Source organism: Tetrao urogallus, assembly GCF_951394365.1.
Source record: "Tetrao urogallus genome assembly, chromosome: 19".
Lineage (NCBI taxonomy): Eukaryota > Metazoa > Chordata > Aves > Galliformes > Phasianidae > Tetrao > Tetrao urogallus.
The window spans coordinates 9,126,917-9,146,303 of record NC_136832.1 but is presented as its reverse complement, the minus strand read 5'-3'; the positions used below and the strand labels follow the sequence as shown (position 1 = coordinate 9,146,303).

General features: G+C 42.8%; 1 protein-coding gene across 1 annotated transcript in view; it reads right to left on the bottom strand.

Moving 5' to 3' along the window:
• Positions 1-1,280: 1,280 nt before the first annotated feature.
• Positions 1,281-19,387, bottom strand: part of CRB2 (crumbs cell polarity complex component 2) — a gene marked incomplete at both ends in the record, with an annotated part of 32,647 nt that continues 14,540 nt past the window's right edge. Inside the window, 7 exons of the mRNA XM_079544664.1 lie at positions 1,281-1,508; positions 4,356-4,482; positions 4,949-5,065; positions 5,750-6,617; positions 7,368-7,533; positions 8,393-8,949; positions 9,448-10,392. Coding sequence (XP_079400790.1) covers positions 1,281-1,508; positions 4,356-4,482; positions 4,949-5,065; positions 5,750-6,617; positions 7,368-7,533; positions 8,393-8,949; positions 9,448-10,392 — 3,008 coding nt within the window. The remainder of the gene's footprint in view (positions 1,509-4,355; positions 4,483-4,948; positions 5,066-5,749; positions 6,618-7,367; positions 7,534-8,392; positions 8,950-9,447; positions 10,393-19,387) is intronic.

Genomic DNA, 19,387 nt, shown 5'->3' with positions numbered 1-19,387 from the left:
CCTACAAAAAAAAAAAAACAATACCACATTTCAAGACCTAAGACAGAAATACTGCAGCAGTTTGTTAAAGGATGACTTGTGACCCTAGTTCTTATATCAGCCTCTCTGTTGGTGGCAGCTTGATTACGTTCCACAATTCCACTCGAGCACCATCCTTTTCTTGCCGGCTTGGACTGTATCTTCCCTGAGTTGCTCGCCTCCTCTTCATGGCAATCACCGTGGCTGCACCAACTGCAAGGAGGAGGGCAGTCCCCGCAGCCCCAACTGCTCCCACAACGGAGGAGTTGCTAAGGTGTGCCCACAAAGGCTGCTGTGGTAGAAGAGGGTGTTACTAAGAGCTCCCATGGGGACAGGCTACATTTCATATCCCTCATCCCATCCCCATAACCTCTCTCTAAGCTGCCATCACACTGACAACAGCAGTGTGTGACTGGAACTTCCCCCCTTTCACTGGCTGAGAACCACAGTCCCTTACAAATCCAAGCAATACAGAAGCAGTGTGGTGACTGCTCCCCACTTCCCCCGTTCACACAGGGGCCTAAGTTCAGTATTTGGCAACAGACACTGCAGGTACTTCCAGCACTGGTTCACAAACCTGCAGAATTCCAGCTGTACCTCTGTTGTGTGGTACCCATGGGAATGTCTAACATTACTTCATAAACCAATGGTTTCAGTAATTTGTGACAGTTCCCTGTAACGCTACGTCCATCACAGGGCAGGAGATCACAGCTGCTGTTGCTGTTGAGAATTGCTTTTTGAGAACAGATTTGAAAACCTCATATGCCTGAACTGAACAAGCTTTGAGCACATTAAGTTGATGACCAAAATAGAACATTATATATAAACCAGTCATAAATATCCTCTGTCCAGTTCTTCTTACAAGTATGTACAGATCTTTATCTGTAAGTTAGTGCCTAATTTAACCCTACCTTTTAAAGCAGATTTAAATATGCCATTGCTACGTGAGAAGTGTAATGGAGCCAGAGGAACTTCAAAGCTGGTGCACTTCAACAGCTTCTACTGAGGTAAAAGTATGGGACAGCCCATGGGGCAGGAAAGAAGGAAGTAAAGAGGCTCACTGTGAGCCAGTGGTGTGCAGCTGACTCAATTAAATGAAACCAACTGGAACAGCCACTGCATAGACAGACTGCCTTGTTCTTCTAAATCCAGGTCTTCATTACCATGCCTTAAAGAAACTGAGACAAGAGTGGATCTGCTCCAAGTGCTGGAAGAAGATCAAGGTCAAAGCAGACCTTGCAGGTGTGTCTCCAGGGCAGTGCCTATATTAACCGCTCTTCGGGTGGCACCTTTAGGACACTGTCCATCTCCAGCCGAGCTCCTGCCACTTCTTGCTGACTTGGGCTGTAGGTTCCCTCTGATTGGCGCCTCTTCCTTGCAGTGATAATCATGAATATGAGACCAATACTGAGCAGCAGTAAAGAGCCACAGGCTACAGGGACAGCTACTTCAATTAGTGGGGAGGGGAAGAAAGCACCTGGAGTCCCTTTCTGTAAAAGAAATTAATGGAGAAACAATGAAACTCCGTGGTTACAATAACCTGTCCAACAGCTCAGAATGGTCAGAATAGAGAGAAAAAAAGAAAAAAGGCAGTTGATCTGTACCCTAATGGAAAAGGACAGGAAGAGGGCTTGAGGGCATCTGCACAGAGAATGCTTATGTTCATTCTTTAATCTCAGCAAAGTATATATTTTTTTTAATGGATTACTTCTGATATAAAGAAAGCTACCAACAGCTTCTGAAATTTTCCTCTAATTCATAAGTGGTGACACTCATCAGAACTATTCTCCAACTTCCCCAAGCTGCCAGTTAATGTTAGGACAGTTATAAACACAGATTTACTGACAGAACAGTTAAGTCAGTCAAGCAGGAAATGTTCAGAATGTGCACAACAAAGGAAAGTTTGCTACCCAACACAGTAAATCCTAGTTGACATGGGGACAGCAAAACTAAATGCAGTTTATGAGACTAATCTTGGAGCTACACAATTGCTACAAAGAAAAGCTGTCCACTGCACACAGCTTGCTAATGAAGATAACTACTGCTGTTCTAACTGGAACAAATGGCTGTGTTAAGAATCTGCCCAACACTTCAGACAGCATTAGATTAACTGAAACTATTCAAATAATATCACACTCCCTATTCTCTTCTTTCTATATGGTTTTTCACAGCAGGAAAAGATTCAAATCAAAGTGGGAATCTTAAGGAGCTTCTTTACTGTTGTAAGACTAAAATATGTAGGTGTCACCAGTGTGATCTGACTAGCAGTTCAAAAAATTAACACTATAAAGTTAAACCAGACAAACATGAATTTTTCAGTAACACTACAATTTCCATGAGTAGGGGAATGGTATTAAAAAAAGTTCAGTGATGCCTCTGATGGCAGTGTGGAGCATTCATGCAGTGGTTACACAAACAAGGACAGGTGTAGCCACCTTGATGAGCTTTAGGACATCTGAGAGCAAAAGATTTTAAATATTATGAATAGTGAATGGTGAGCTCAAAACTTTTAAGTTAGAAGGACATACTTTAATGTCCACACTATGTAAAAATACAATGAAACAGACAGCTTGCAGCAGGGAGATGTTAAATCAGTACGTGGATGGGAGATGGAGAAGATAAAAGGCTCAAGTACAGAGCAGAGAAACAGTCAAATGAGTATCTTGGTACTGGTAGAATTAAGGTGACAGGGAACAGCAACAACAAAGAATTTTTAAATGTGGAATTTTATCATTAAAAGAAACCTTTAACAATAAACCTAAAAACAAGAAACACTTCTCTTTGTTAAAAATACTATCTGCCAAGAATCCTAGCTTGAATATTTACTGCTTTTGGATGCCAGTCTCTGCCCACATCACAGAGCAATGCACAGCAGGACTATTCCCAGACTACCTGGAAGCCCTTCTTCCATTTTCAAATGCCTGAAGTTCAAATTGATTTTGAGAATGCCGAAACTCAAGCCATGCACTAGCAATTAGTTCTAGTTTTGCACAAGCATGCAGATTAGTTGCACTTTACCAACTCTGCAGGAGTTTTTAGCAGCCTATCCTACTGCCTGTTGCATGCTCCTTATTTGCTGCTGTTGGGGGGAAGGAGAAAGAGCAAGAGAATGCAGTCAAAGCCTTTGCTTCTGCAACTGCCAATAACAGCACACACGCCAGTTAGCCACAGCCTGTCTGTCCTCCCTGACCCCACCAAGGCACCATCCTTTAAAGAGGGAAAAGGCTGTTCTGCAGAAAGCAGTGGGTGTGATGAAAATGAACCCAAGGAATCTACAAATGTCCGGGGAGCAAAGAGATACCTGAAGGAGTCAGTGCATGCAAACTGGAAAGGTCAGGAGTGACCTTATGGTGCATGCGTTACGTAGCCCTCAGTAACAGCAACAGCAGCAGACTCCACTTTGGTGCACAGCCCGATTCCATGCAGTATGGGTTAGTACATTCCCAGGTTACCAGACAAACTATCTGCTCATGCAACAGCTTTACAGGAAAAAAGCAAGTGAACGATGTAACAGCTTCAGCACAGGAAGGATTCCAGCCCCAACCAGCAATGCTTTGCTTATGCAGAAAAAGAAAAGCATTGCAGAAACTGCCCATCCAGGCAGTAGTAGACCCAGCAGATAGAAGCATGCTACTTTTTCCTCTTCTATCACACTCAGCTTGATTTTATCTGACTTTTGGAAAGAGAAGCTACTTTGTAATTAAGCTCATTCAAGACAAAATGGCAGCTTAAATTCCATTCTCCAAGAAACTGTGGGAGGCAGAGCAAGGTGGTGAATAGAAGAGGGCAGAGTGAAAAAAATAAGGACGCTGCCTTACTGTTTGGTGCATTACACATCTCTCTCGCACTCTGAACTCAGCTGGATCAACCAACCACTCCTGGTTTTCCTGCAATTTTATACTGTCCAACAGCTTCCTACTTAATGTAAATGGGGAAGTTTTTATTCAGTGTCAACTTGTCCTCCATATTCTTGCTGTTTCTTACTGCCTCGTTTACACTACTGAAGGTGAAAACAGCCTTAGCACTCAACAAGCATTACATTTGCTGCTGTCATTTCCAGCTTTGGATCAAGTTTTTCTTCACTGTTCTTATTTGAAAAGAATATAACTAGAATATCTAATTTTCTTTTTGTACCACCACTACACACATTTCCAGTTTCTCTGGTGCCAAGCATGCTTACCAGTGTGCTTTAGCCAAGACACACACAACACACAGGCAGTTTCACTGATACCCTGGTACCCAAGGATTCTACTAAGCCGACTGCTCATGCTTCTCATAATTCAAAGTTTGGAAGAACAGAGAGGAGCTTCCAAAAGCAAAAGGAAGGAAGTGCTTACGTTAATGTCACAGCGCTCTCCAGCGTAGCTGGCACTGCACAAGCACTTGAATTTGTTCTCAGAGTCTTGACAGGTACCTCCATTCTGGCAAGGGTTTGGATCACATTCGTTTATATTAATTTGACAACTGGAAAGGAAAAGCTATTAGAGTTAAATGAAATTTCTCACATACGTTGTTGTGTCACAGAACACAAGATCAAAAACCTACAAAAACCTCATTTATCTGAAAACTTTATGTTACATCTTTTTAAAGTGCTTTCTCCAGGGTCCAGCAACGTGGAGGTTTTACACACACTAATCCTCTACTTGTCATTTCTGTACGATTGAAGCCAGTTATGACTCTCCAGCACAGTCAGTTAATCGTTACAAGGCAAAAAAATACTTAGAGGTGGTGCATGCTGTGAAAATTGATACTATTAACAGTATAATATCAAGCCCACCTATTCTAAAAATAAATGGTATAGTTTGGAGGAGTTGTTTGAATGGCAAAAAGATATACAAGAGGATGAAGCATTTGAACCTGTTCAGCTATCCCATGGATGTAAAAATCAGAGCACAAGCTCCTTTGCAGGCATCAGAAAAATAACACTTACTTCCTTCCAGTGAAACCTGGCTTGCAAGTGCAGTTGGCTCCCCAGCTCTCAGTGATGCACTTGCCACCATTCAGACAGGTGAAGTTCTTACCACACTGTGCAGGTGGGAACGGCCATCTGGGAAAAGCAGAAGATTGCCTTTAAAGCCATCAGTTGTGAGGAAGGTAAAAGCATACTCAGATACAGTGGAGTCTGAGCTGGCAAGGGTCATAAGCACAGTCACTGGTTTTTCCAGGAAGGACTTTGACACAATATGAGAAGGGAAAAGTCTCAGAAATTTTCCATAGTAACCAAATATTACTTTTAAGCATCCCCCAAAAAGGAGTTTGTATATGAATGTGGTGAATTCGTGTGAATGAATTGTATGAATATGTGGTAGCAGTGTCATCAGTATGGGACTCTCTTCACAGCTGTCTATTTTTGCTGAAGAAAATAGAAGTAGTGACAGGATATTGTTGGAATACCAAACTGCACCACAGCTAGGTCAAAAAAGAAAAGTGCAAGCACTGGATAATTATCTGCAGCAGAAATTGAGTAAACTACAGGAAATTCAGCCTGGGTGGATCTGAGAAATGAAGTTCAACCATTTGAATATTTATCTCAATATCTGGTTTAAACAGCACAAGTAGATGGAAGTCTAAATAATTCGTTTTGTAATAAAATATGCTGGAATTTTTCCAAACCAACACAAATGCTATAAATATAAACCTTGTTGAAAAAAAATCCCCAAGTGCCCCAAAGGAAAAATCCTACTTATATGGGGGCTTCTCTACCCTAGTTCAAACCAGGCAAGATACCCACTCGCAGCGAGGTCCTGAATACTGCGCTGGGCACTTGCAGGAGTAGCCATAAACCCCATCAACACAGGTAGCTCCATTTTGGCACTGGTGCCGCACACAGTCATCCACATTGATGTCACACTTCTTTCCAATGTATCCCCGGAAGCATTCACACTCAAAATCTGCTAGTCTATCAGTGCAGTTCCCATGAACACACGGGCTTGACTGGCAGTCATCAATATTGGACTCGCAGAGCAGCCCCTCCCAGCCAGCACTGCAGGCACAGCTGAAGGAGTTGAACAAGTCCTTGCAGATGCCAGCATTGCTGCAAGGGCTAGAAGCACAAACATCAGCCCCCGTGCAGCCTAACTGGACAGTTCTTCTGCTGGACTGCTGGAACTGTTCTGGCTGGGGATATGAGAGATTGGAGGTGAATGGCAGGTAGATCCCTCCTATCTTCACTTGTCCTAGGCAGCCTGTGAAGTTTTCAGCTAGAACAATCAGTGCATTGTTCTTTAAGAAGTCCAGGTTCCCAGCATTTCCCTGCAAAGTCATATTAGCAGACCCATCCAAATGAGCCACCCATCTGGAAGACAGTGCAGAAGGCTCCTCCATTGACACAGAGATTGTGTGCCAGGCGCCATCCGTGACAGCATTCTGACTCAGGAAGCTGACACCTTCAATATTATTCCCACTCCTGATGTCAACAAGCAAAGAGGAGTTCTTAATAGCTATCTGGAGGGAGTCCACTTCTTCCATAGCCCGAAGCAAAACAGCATCTTCGTCCCTGGTTCTGAAATCCATGAGGAGGCTGCCCAGAGTTCTAGTCACAGACGCACTGGTGGTAAATTCAATGGCAGCAGAACTATTAAATGTTGCATTAGCCAAACCTACAAATAAAGGAATAGTGCAATGGGGGTTTGAAAGACTCATGTAAGAATCATGTAAGCTTAGTGTGAGCAGGATTAGAAGCTCAGTGGCTAGCATCATTAAAGCTCTTCCTGTTTACAGTTACATTTCTATTAATAATACCTAGCTCTTATCTGGCAATTTTTACTCATTAATTTCACAGCACTGCACACAAATAAAACTATCACCTTTTTCTTACAGAAAAACTAGGATGCAAGTCAGGAAAGCAACACATACAAAGCTGCTGAAAATAGGCCAACATCCAGAGTTCCTGGACACTTTGTAGCCACTAAGAACATTCTCTGCAAAGCAAGGAATCATAAACTAACAAGTTTTCTTCATTCTCTTTGGTTTTGTCTTAGTTGAAAACACATTAATTGTCCTAGTGAAATAACGTGAGACTCTTGGAATGGATGAACAGTAGAGAAAAAAGATAGCCCTTGCACTGCAATGTTGATAAGGCAAGCTGTCACTCTCAAACAGAGGGCAGGCTCCTCCCTGATCAAACCTCAGTAACAGAAGAAAACATCTTTGAGTGCCACCTTCACTCTATCACATGCTGGTGGTAAATTCATAAAGTACATGCTGCCTGTAACAGTATATACTTGGCCACCATTCTTAGCTTGCTAATTGCAGCACGTGTTTATATTTATCACAACAGTGAGAACTAGTAATACTGGTTGGAGACCCTGAAGACTTTACCAACACATAAGCAGGATAACAGTACTCACACACATATCCTGCTGGGACATCTATACAGGTAGTAGCTTCAGGACACGGGTCACTTTCACACCAGACTCTCTCTTCACAAAACTTCCCAGTGAAATTTGCTGGGCAGCTGCAATGGAAGTCATTCCAAGTGACAATGCATGTGCCACCATTCTGACAAGGTTCAGACTGTAAGGCAAAATAGCACAATTTAGGAGCAGTATAACTTACGGTTAGATCTAAGAGAACCTGCTGAAAGGAAATGTGACAGTTGGTGTTTAAATTGAGAAAGGGTAATTAAAATAGTGAATCAACAGCAGCAAAGGAAGTACAAGAGACTTTATGCAGGCAAGTCCTGAGACCCCCGCCCCTCCCTACATACAGAGCTGGTGGACAAAATCTCTCCAGGTAGAACTCCATCAGTTTAGAAAAGAACAGCTGGCAGCACATCTGCAAGGACACTGTACTGCAGAGAGCATCTCATCCACACAGCTACTGGTCTGCAGCACGCTGACCTTCAAGCTGCAGCAAACTCTACATATTTGGATGCATACATGTACAGTGGCCATGGTTTGGACACCAGCCTAAAGCTTTCTGTGAAAAATGCGGTTATTCTGAGCATATCACTCCAACCAGTACAATGTTACTGATGACGGGGAGAAGGAAATGTCCTTCTTTGCTATTATTTTTGTTGCTATGGCCTCTGATATTAATCATCTACCAGTCTGCTATGCTTCAGGTGGGCTTTTCGGTTCTTTTTGTGTTCGTGTGTATTCAAATCAAAGCAAACAGCTGCCAAAATTGGTAACATAACAGGGCAGGAGTTTTTCCCACAGTTTAATTCTAGAGACGTCTGTAGCTCTCAGATTTGAAAAGTTATATGAAAAAAAAAGGGCAAAGAGAGATAAGAATTACATCACAGGAGTGAGGCCTAAGAGTGCAGGCATCCTGTTCTGTTTCCCTGGTACCAGCAACAGTCAAACTGTTCTGCAGTCACACACCTATAATAAACAACTGCACGCATGCAAAGAGAAACAAGACCTCCTACCTTGCAGGTGTTATCAGAGATGCATCCATTCACCAAATTAATATTTTGAGTCCTATTAAGTTCATCCGGCAGACTGTAGTTCTCAACCTGAAAAAACTCTATTTTGTGACCGTTCAGTTGGATGTCTTGCAAGCAGCCTTTAAAATAACCTCCCCACAGGTCAGTGCTGTCTGGGTCAGGACGTCCACCAATATACACTTCATAGCCAGTTAAAAGAGGCCTTCCTACCAGTTGTCCCAGCTCCACATACATGTCTGGTTGGTGAGCACCAACAATTCCTCCTTGGAAAGACAGAGCTACCAAATGTCTTCTCCCATCAACTAAACTTTCCGGAAATGTCACAGTATCTGTAGATAACATCTCAATCTTTAGCTTGCCATTCTTCAAGTATATAGTGAGGCAGGGGTCTGTTTCATTGCTGATTTGCAATACTAAACCGTTTGGTTTCAGACTACGAATGAAAAAGGAGATGTTGAAGTCTGCACCAAGGCTATCAGAAAGCAAGAAAGAGGAAAAGCTAGTAGAATTCTCGAAGCCAAATGTTACTGCTGGGTGTTCTGCAAGAGAAATGAAATGTGCATCAGCTCTCTGACAAGGCAACAGCAGAGCAACTTTATTAAAAAAAAAAAAAAAAAAAAAAAAAAAAGGACAATATAAATCTTATGGGAATAAAAAAGGCAAATAAGTATAATTTTAGGTCAGAAATGCCAACTTTAACACTTTCTGTTTTGTTTATAACGCAATACATTCCCATTCACTGGAAGCTCAAGCTCAGCTTCTTACAATGAAACAACTTCCCTACTCTCCTACAGTTATTCAGATCTGATACAGAGTCAGAGCCTCTGGTTCAACAAGGAGTAACATCTGCACCACGAATCTGGTTATCATTTCTGCAGGAGTGAGTGACAGGGAATCAATAAGAGTTTTCTTTGTAGAGAGTTTTGCTTTATTCTTCTCTCTGGTCAAATAGAAAATATTTCTTCTGGAGGTACTGAATGTAGTATCCTTGAAGCATTGACAAAGGAGTTGGCAGGTGTAAATCACATAGCACTTACCATATGAGCAAGCAGGGCCTCCATATGGCCTCAAACAGTCACACCTGAACGTTGTCCAAAGGTCCACACACAGCCCGCCATGAAAGCAGGGCTTGGAGAGGCACCACTCAGTGCGGTCACAACCCTGCGTCACAGGGGAAACGCCGCTCACAGGGAGAGCCACCGGGAGCACGGCTTCAGCATCCACCTGCAAGTCTTCCAGGCAGCCAACAAAGCCCTGCTGACTCTGCGTGTTGTTGGCCAGTGGATCCTCAGCACCTCCAACATACATGCTCAGGAAGGCGTGTGGGATCGGAGTAGCGTTGTCTGGGACAAGAGAGCTCTGCACGCAGATACCTGCATCACAGGAGTCGTGCCAGAGTTTGAGCTGCACAGTGTTCTGCAGAACAACTTCAACTTTATGCCAGTGGCCATCATCAACTCTCAGCCCCTCCAGCTGCAGCAGGTACTCATCCTGCCTCTTCAGTTGAGCATGCAGAATGCCATCAAAGAGCTCCAGGAACAAGTATTCAGCTTCATGGCCTCGGTAAAAAAGGATGGCGCTGGGCAAGGTGGTTCGGAACCGGAGGGACACACTGGCAAGCTGATCTCCTGCTACCTCCCTCCTGCTCTGATTGTTCACGGGCAGCTCAATGAGGAGATACCCTCTGGAAGCAAAGGAAAATGTTGTTGGTGTTGAGCATGTGGCATCATAGAAACCAGGCTGGCACTGGCACAGGTGGCCGTGGCTCTCAGCTTGGTAAGTCGGGATACACAAGGCCTCATTTTGGCAGTCATGTGTCTGGCACCCAGTGAGCTTGACAGAGCAGTTCTTCCCTCCCCAGACAATGCCATCCTGGCTAGGGGCACAGTGGCAGGTATAGTCAGCAATGCCATCCTCACAGACAGCTCCATTCTTGCAGGGACCCTCCTCACACTCATTGATGTTAACAGCACATTCCACACCTGCGAAAGAGATTTAGAAATGGGATCTCATTGCAGGGGATTGCAATTCCCTTCCCCAGAGCCAGCCTGCGAGGCACAGTGACCTCCCCAGCACTGCTGCTCTCTAAGCCATTCTCTTCAGGAACGCACAGGAAGCCCAAGAGCTGCCAGCAAGAAGCGCTGCACTCACCACAGAGTGGCCTACTACTAACATAAGAGCAACAAAAGATAATTCTGTGCAGTCTGTCCAGATGCTGCAAAGAGTGCTGTTTGTAGAGCTTCAGCCAGCCAGACTGTGTCATCCAGCAGACTCCCCTGTCCTCTCCCAGGCAATCTCAGACAACACAGCTAATAAGCATGCAGGGAGAGCAAGCAGAGGATATTAAAGGGACAAGACAGCCCAGACAAGGATTTTATGCATCTTCCATACATAGATTTGGTGCATTTAAACTCAAGTCTATACATCTGACGGGAGCATGTTCCAAGCACCACTGTTGGGGCATCTAACTAGATCACCAGTAAATTAAAATTCCATAGTTTATATACCAGACAACCCCCTTGTTGTAAAACATTCACAAAACCCAGTTTATTATGAAACAAGAAGCAATACATGCTCCACAGGTATTTTATCATACTTGCACCAAGCTGATTTAAGTTCTTTCCAGTCCTGCAGAAGTGAACTGGGTGAAGAGTACCGTGTGGCAGTTAGTGTATCTGCTCGAGGCACATGCATCCCAACAGGGCTCAATGAAATTACAGACCATTACACTCAAATGTAGTTAATGAAAATCAGCTGTCATTTTTCTGAGCATCTTCAGACTGACATTAGAGCCCTCCTGAACCAGTTCACTGTTTATCTAGCCCATAACATTGGTTTTCACTAATCTTCAGAGACAGTCGCACAGATAAGCCAAGCATGGATTATCCTGATCTAATAGCATTACAGGCAGAATCTACCTAGCAAGCACAACGAGGACAGCAGAAAGAAAAAGAAGGAATTCACACACAAAGGAGGGGAATCAAAACACAAAAGACATTTGTAAAGAAAAGCCACTAGACAGAATAGGCATGTCAAAGAGATTAGAGAGTTGCCTGAGGGAAAAAGGGATGAGGGGAGACAGTGCGTTAGGAGTACTGGAACTGGACTTGATGGCATGATAAAAAAAAAATTAACAAAGATATGAAGCTTCTTGAATTCATGTGCTGATGTTGTGAACTGCCTCACATTCCAGCAATGCCTCTCAGCCAGTCTTGCACAAACATCTGGTACTGCTGTCTAACCAAGTTACTTTACTCTTTTGAGACCAAGCATTTACCTGCTGTTGACAGTGCTATCTGCAGATATGTGAAGATTCAACACCATCTTCCAGTTCCAATATAAGACCATAACACATACGTGCTCTTAGAAGCGCTGAAACAGAATCAGGAGGTTCTGGTAATTCTGCTCTTTTCAGCTGTGCTAGGGCTGCTCTGCCAGCAACATTATCTCAGATCCCTCTAGGACACAGCTATACTTTTCTTATATTAAAGGAGAACTGTTCTGTGTAGTGCCTCTATAAAAGCTCTGAATTTGGCCAGTAATGTCTGCCTTGAAGAAAAGCCCAGCTGATGGACAGATTCAGAATTGCTAATACTACCTCAGCCCTTCTTTTTTCCTCCAGCAATTACTGCTCAGCACACAGACCTGGGGCATGATTGTAAGTTAAGGAAATGGAAGAAGCAAGGGCAGAAATGAGATTTTGGCACAAAGCTCTGATCACTTGAAAGAAAAGTGCTGGAATAAATAAAGCATAATAGGCGTCTGCAGGCCTGGAGAACCCTAGTGTGGGAGAAGATGGGAAGGGAAGAATTAAGAAAACACTGGAATGGGTTTTCTGACTATCAGTGGATTGAAGGGCTTTCAGAACAGTAAGGGGCAGGTTTACAGTAGGAGTTCCGGGGAGAGGCCACTGAATGGAAAGATATGTAGGGTCTGCATAGTCCCTAGTGTTTGAGATGCCATCCCCTTTGAGATCAGAGCAGTCACATTTATTTACTAGGGCAACAAGGAGAAATTAGCATTGTTCTGAATAACAAATGGAGACAGGTCATGAATTTGTTTCTAAGATGTCTGGCTGGGCCAGCACCAAACAAGAGCCCCATTTTCCTATCCTTCTCTCCCTCCTAGCCTGCACACATCCCCTCTGGCCAGCACTCTCCCTAGGAGCAGCAGCAGGAACACCTGCCTGTGCTGCTGCTTCCCAGCTCCCAGCTGACACCTGTGGGTGAGTGCTTCACACCAGGTGGCAAATTAGTCCCTGTGGTGAGTGCACAACCCCAGGCTGGTGGCTAATTAAACACCAAGCTTTCCCATGGGACACAGCTGGTGTGATTTCTATATCATTTATTTAAAATGGGTGAAAAAGAATGAGCTGGCAACTTCAAGTCTTTATATGCTGCTGTCTAACCTCACAAGCAAACACTCAGCAGCAGGAGCAGGCAGTTCTTCCTAGAGGAATTAAAAACAAGCTTTCTATTGCCCTCATTGTTTCTGCCAGCAAACAACCAGCCTTCACATGGCTAAGGCAGAAAGAAAAGATCTCTAAAAGAACAAGAGGTATCCTTGCCCTCCTAGAAGCCAGTGCAGTATCAGATTTGAGTCTGAAGCAGTTTTTAGAACTGGTAACTGTGCCAGAGTTGTAAAAATCTTTTTTCAGCCAGTGTGACCCTCTGCTTAGCAGTTAGCCCTGTTCTACATCACTGCTCCTTATACAGCTTGCAATAATCACACCCTTCATCAAGCAGCTGGCCTCCCTCTCTCCTTCTTCATTATCACCAATGATTTTTGTCAACTATCAACATCTTCCATTTGCCAAATTCTTACTTACGCCAAAATAAAATAGGAGATTTCTATTGAATACTGCTTCCCAGCAGTTTAGCTCAGCAGAGAAGTGTGTTATTTGGGGTTTGGCTGCAGATCACAGGGTGTAAACAAAGCTAGAGATTTCAGGAAAGTAAAAAAGTTTGTCTTCAGAAAAAATAAGATTTTTGGTTTCGGCCACTGCAGCACCCAGAAGTGCAGATCGTTTCATGATATCCACTGTTCTATAATTTAAAAGAATCTAAAAACTAATTTGCTTCTCTAAGGAAAGCTTAGGCATCCTTTTCTAGGTATCCATTTAAAAGTAGTAACTCTTACTGAGTCTCCTCTGCACCCTCTAAATTTCTAAGCTCAAACATTTACTTCTGTTCTTACTGTTGGCAACATTGTTTGAATAATCAACATGATTCATTACATTATTAGATTTTAAAATGTGTACTGAGTTTCTTATATAGTTAAAGACTAAGAAACGCAAATCAATAGAATTATCTAAAAAAAAAAAAATTGAAGTATTATTTCAAAGGCTGCTATCCGAGGACAGCTATTTTCAAACATTCCCTTCTAATCCAAGCCTCTCTGTGATTCCAGATATTTCAGCAGTGTCCAGTGCACAGTCCCAGTAACACAGCGTCAGGAACATACAGTTAGAAGTTGCTAAGCTGTAACAGTCTGCATCGTTTTCAAACAGAAATGCACTAAATTCTGAAGTGTTACTGATGTGGTAAGGACAGTCTTGTTTCATAGCTGCATTATGCAAATCCATACATTCAGCTTCTCTGAATGAAACTAATGATTTCTAGCTGCTATTAATAAGCGAAGATTCATTGTACTATAAGAAAACATATATTAAAAGAAAAAACATATATAAAGAAAAAGATTCTAATTTAGCTGTCACATGCCAAAAAACCTTGAAGGATGAGATCTATTCATGGTCTCTTTTCTTGAAACATGCCAGTTCAGTGGGGCTTCCCAGCCAATGCAGGTCGTCCTTTCCCCTTAAGACAGCTGAATTCCTAGCAACCTTTCCCTGGTGCATCCTAATTAGGATTTGTATTATTACCAAAAGAAAAATGGGGGGGAGGAAGGGAGGCGAAGGGAGAGATGGGGGGAGAGAGAGAGAGAGAATTAGCAGCAACAAACAGACCCGGCCACAATTATATTTGCACAATTACTGCCATTTCCATGGCAACACACTGCTTTGACCTCTCTCCCACCGTGCACTACTCCTCAAGGAGATGTGGGGGAGGAGACGCAGAAGTGCACAGGCCAGCTAAGGGTTTGTCCCCTGAGCTAAAAAAATTTACTTCTTGATAAAGGAGTTTCAAATCATTAAAGCAAAAAGAAAAATAGCAAAAAGACGCCATCAAAAGAAATCTAATGCTTCACAGAACTAACAGGAGACACTGACATGCTTACAAAGTACACCTGTGTACAGAAGAAGGACCTGCGCCTCAGAGCAACACCCCAGGTTGGATTTCTGCGGACAGCTTTCAGAGCAAGGCAGAACTGCAGCAAAGATGCACACGGAGTGCACTGACTGCTCCACGTTTATCTGGAGGCAACTAGGAAATTCCTGGCCCTAAAGTTTCCAAAACAAAACTTTAGGTCTCTTCAAAATAAAAACATTCTTCCTTTCTAGTGAATTCTCGTCCTTCTCATGCCTCCAGCTACCATTAATCGCACAGCCAGCTCCCTGCCCTGAGCAGGCACGCAAACATTCAGGACACATTGCAATTACTGTATAGATCTCATTACCTGCTAGCAGAAAAATTCCCTTCAGGATCACGCCAATCAGCACAGATTTCATGGCCGACTCCTTGTGGACATTTGTGACAGTAAAGGAAAAAAAGTGGGGGGTGAATGGGGGTGGGGAAGGGCAGAAAGGCTGAAATGAACTGGCAGAATGTGTGTAAGCGCTCCCTGACGCCAGTCAGACAAAAAGGGATTGGAGATGGAACTAACCAATATAGCAGAGACCTGCGCTGCAGTGAGATCTAATCCAGCCCTGCTCTAAACCTCCCCAGCTGGCCTCTGTCAGTGCTGACACGAAGAATGCGTACTTGCAGTGCTCTCCCCCAGTGCATTACAGTAATACCCTGCGGTATCCACAGCATTAACTCCAGCAGCAGAAAGTCAAGAGACAGCCTCTTGCCCTTGCCACCTCCCAGGTGAACGTGCCACGTTCCATGAAATAAGAACAAAATGCGGATTCTTCCCTATTTTGTTGTAAAAAAATTTTGTTGTAAGAAACGGGCTAAGACAAAAAACCATATTTCCACCACCAAAGCATATGAATAAGGAGAGTTCTAAATGCAGAGCACAGCCCCAGCCCTGCTGTACATTCAGCACTGTGACCAGCACTTCACACAGTCTCCTTCCTCCATCTGCCCCACTCCGTGCATTTGTGTGCACAAGCATTTCTCCTGTGCAGCATTCACAAAGAAAGTTCTCAATTTTTAACTACCACAACCCATTTATGTGACCTAACTGAATGGAAGGAAACAGCCTGCTCTGTGCTGGCTGCACCAGTTCAACCATGGGACTGCAGAATCAAAGTTCCCTTTCTCCATTAGCAATCTTACAAAATTAGCTGTTGCAATTTCACTTCTCTCTGATGATCTGGTTTCAGAAAAAGTGTGGCTACTTTGGTAAATGGTAATGTTTCTGGAGGAAGGCTTGTACTTCCATGGTGTGAGGAAGCCTGAGAAGCTTACCCAGCAAACAAAAACTCTCAGAAATAAGAGTATGGGAGCTGCATTAGCAGTATGACTTCAAGATATTTAAAGCAAGCACTCCAAGAACTCTTGCAGTTTGTTTACTTTCATCTGAGCTAATTCAGTCCAAACACACCAGTCAACATACCACGTACCAGGGATATGGTGAGTATCTGTTTGAAATCAAAACTTCCAGATAGTCACATCTGGGTTGTGTAGGCATAGTCCTATCCTCACACAGATTTTCAGTGCTATCTATAGCAGCTAGGGTGACCATGCTGTTCCTGTTCAAATGCAGACAAGTGGTTTGTGTTCATTCAACTGTCTACTGCAACAATATAACAACTGTGAAGACTGGAGAACATTAGTTCCTTCCAGGGAGATCTAATTTTTATTTACATACACATGTGGGTATGTATTTACACACATGCACAGAGTCTCTGTATGCTTCTGATTAGAAATACAGATATTGAATTCAAAGCATGTAGCATAAAGCAGCACAGATCCTGATCCTCTACACCTTTCCAAATTCATTATGTTGTTAGAAACTGCAGTTGCTTCTTTTCCCAGGATCAATTTAAGGATACACTTAGAGTGTCTAGTGTTCTCAGAGACAGACAACGATGGTGGGAAAATACAGTCGTGCAAATTCTAGGTAGTACACGTATGTTTGAGATAAAATACTTATAAAAGCTATCTTCCAAACCAGCTTATGATACTCTTTGAAGGATTCTAAAGAAACAGAAAATGATCAGACGATTCACTTCCTACAGGTTTTAATTCCCCATTCTTACATGCTGGCAACCGTGCAAGTTACAAGATTTGGTCATGATTTGCTCCCAATCGTTTGTAAAGCTTCTTGAGGGAGGTCAGGATAAAAAAACAACACTGAATATGTCAGAAGCTTCACAACCGAAAAAATGGCAGAAAATGTTAACTTTAAGCAGAAATATGAGTAGGAGTGCTCAAGTCATTCAAAACTTTTCAAAGGACAAATTAGTCAAATTCCACTTGGATTACATACTTGCAGGTTAAAAGTCAGTTCTCATTCCAAACAGAGGCACCAGTCTTTTTTTTTTTTTTTTTTTTTTTTTTTTTTTTTTAAATGTCCTGGCCTAACCCATGGATCACTGTATACAAGATGAATTGAAATCATTCCTATGATTTCCTATACTAAAGATTGACTTTTCCTAATATGCTTTTTCTCTTGACCACAGTTGACATAATTCCAAGACTACACAAGACTCATTCTCTTCCTTACCTCATTTAGTATCCATGCAATTTACACTTCTTTTATCCTCTCAGGTCACATCCTCTGCTAACGAACAAACTAGTGCACTGGACTGACTCTCAGGACCTATTATGTAGTTCTCCTTGAAAAAAGGCACTGCTTTTCTGACTACTACTTTCAGGGGAAGAGCGGCTCACCTCCCTGCAACCCTACAGCCTGAGACAGCACAGAGGCAGTTAATTTGCAAAGAACGAATTTCTCCTTACTCACATTGTTATCCCAGCACCCCCCTAAATTCCTCAGACTGAAGAAAAAAAAATACTGAAAGAACCCCCTGCCGCCCCAAGAAAGCATTCTTCAGAGTAGCAAGTTCACTTTAATCAGCGGAGGCAGCTTAAACCCAAGTTCATGGTAGATCTAAGCTGCCACAGAAATGTGTTTTGAGCAGAAACATTATGGGAAGCTTCACAAAGTTGTTCTGTGATCCTAATATGAAGTAATAAGCTGTTTACCCAGCATGACTGTACTGGGATTAATTGACAAAGGAGGGGAGATTAATTGCTGTTATTTCCCTGTCAGCTTCACTCCTCCACATGCACGCACTGATCTCAGAGACTGCTCACAGCCTTTCACTGTGTTAATGTGTCAGAACTACCTCAGATGAAACAAAGTCCTTTACCGAAAGCAATATCCAGAAGAGCAACTTGCTTCTAATCCCCTTCAAGTACTAATGAACCCAGATTTGATGCAACAGAATGAACTCTAGCACTCTGCCCATCATCCTGTGTTCCTGTCAGCTTTTCTACCCATAAGCACACTAAGAACTGGAAAGGATTAAACAGATCTGCAGTGTGGCAGAGCAAAATGAAATTCTGAACTCTGTGAGGGGTGCAGAGGCAATGAAGGAGGAAAAGAGAATAGGGCATGCATGTGAGTGGGAATTATGAGAAGCAGGATAAACCTTAAACCACCTCTTTAGACAATATCTTCGTTCATGAGTGCAGCACTGTAACTAATGAAAAAGTGCCATTAAAAAAAATTAAGTAAGCGCCTATTTTCAAAGGCCACAGCTACAAAAGCATTTTTTTCTTTACCTAGCCTAAATTAGGAATCCAAAGCAAACTGGCTACACCATGAAGTCATACAAAGAATTCAGCCCAGTGAACAGAATGTGTTAACTAGGAGTCGACTTGAGATTCTGGGTGTGAAAGTACCTGTGATAATGAGTCTTCCCAGGAAAAAGTTGGGCAGACTTGCTCCAACTTTGCTCAACCATTATGAGGGAAAACAAAACTTTCTCACATAATACAGACCTAAGACTCTGGAATGCTGCTACCTGCTGTTCCAAGAAATCAAGAGACAGTTTTATACTGGCTTCAAGTTTTTCTTTTTCCCACGAGATGGCAGCCTAGGAACACTGCAGAAAGGTTATATCCACCTCAAAAATACATGAATATTAGATTGTGCTGGGGACGGCCTTTCTTACAAGATACTTTTTGGTGCAGATTGTTCAAAACAGAGTACATACAGAATTAAAGATGCAGAAATACATCAATATTCTAAACTGATTTAAGAGTTAGCATCAGTCAGCAGTGCACCCTCCCAACAGAGCTGCGTACTCGCTATCCCCTAGTTTCTCAGCCAGAAAACTGAGACCCAATAGGGTCAGGCAGGGCATTTGTATAAGAATCTAAACTGCCTGCTCCCTTGTAAACAGAGAAGGCTGCATTTGCTCACATCACAAAGACCTTTTGACCTCCTAACATGGCAAATTACTGCCTTCAGCCAAAAATCTCTGGCTCTTATCATCCAGGGGTGTTAGGGATGAGAGATGTTTTACAGATGTTTTATGTGCTGATGATCCAATCTGCTACAATCAGTAGCTTGTGACATTCAAAGCATTATGCACCTTTTAAAATGTATTCTGTTATGTTTTATTTGAATGTTTTTTGTTCATTTTCACAGCTCATATATAAAAAACACTGTTCTCCCAGAGAGCTTTCACTCCAGGATGCAGATCCCCAGATAGACTTTTCTATATAGCTGTCTGTTTCAAATTCTAGCTTAGAGTCTATCAACTTGCTTGATCAAAGTCATGTAGTTTTTTTGAGCACTGACAGAAATCCCCCTTCAAAGCTACTGAGCTCCCCACAGTTTCTCTCAGTCCTTCCTAGAAGCCTGGGACACTCAGTACTGGAATCCAGTCCTGCA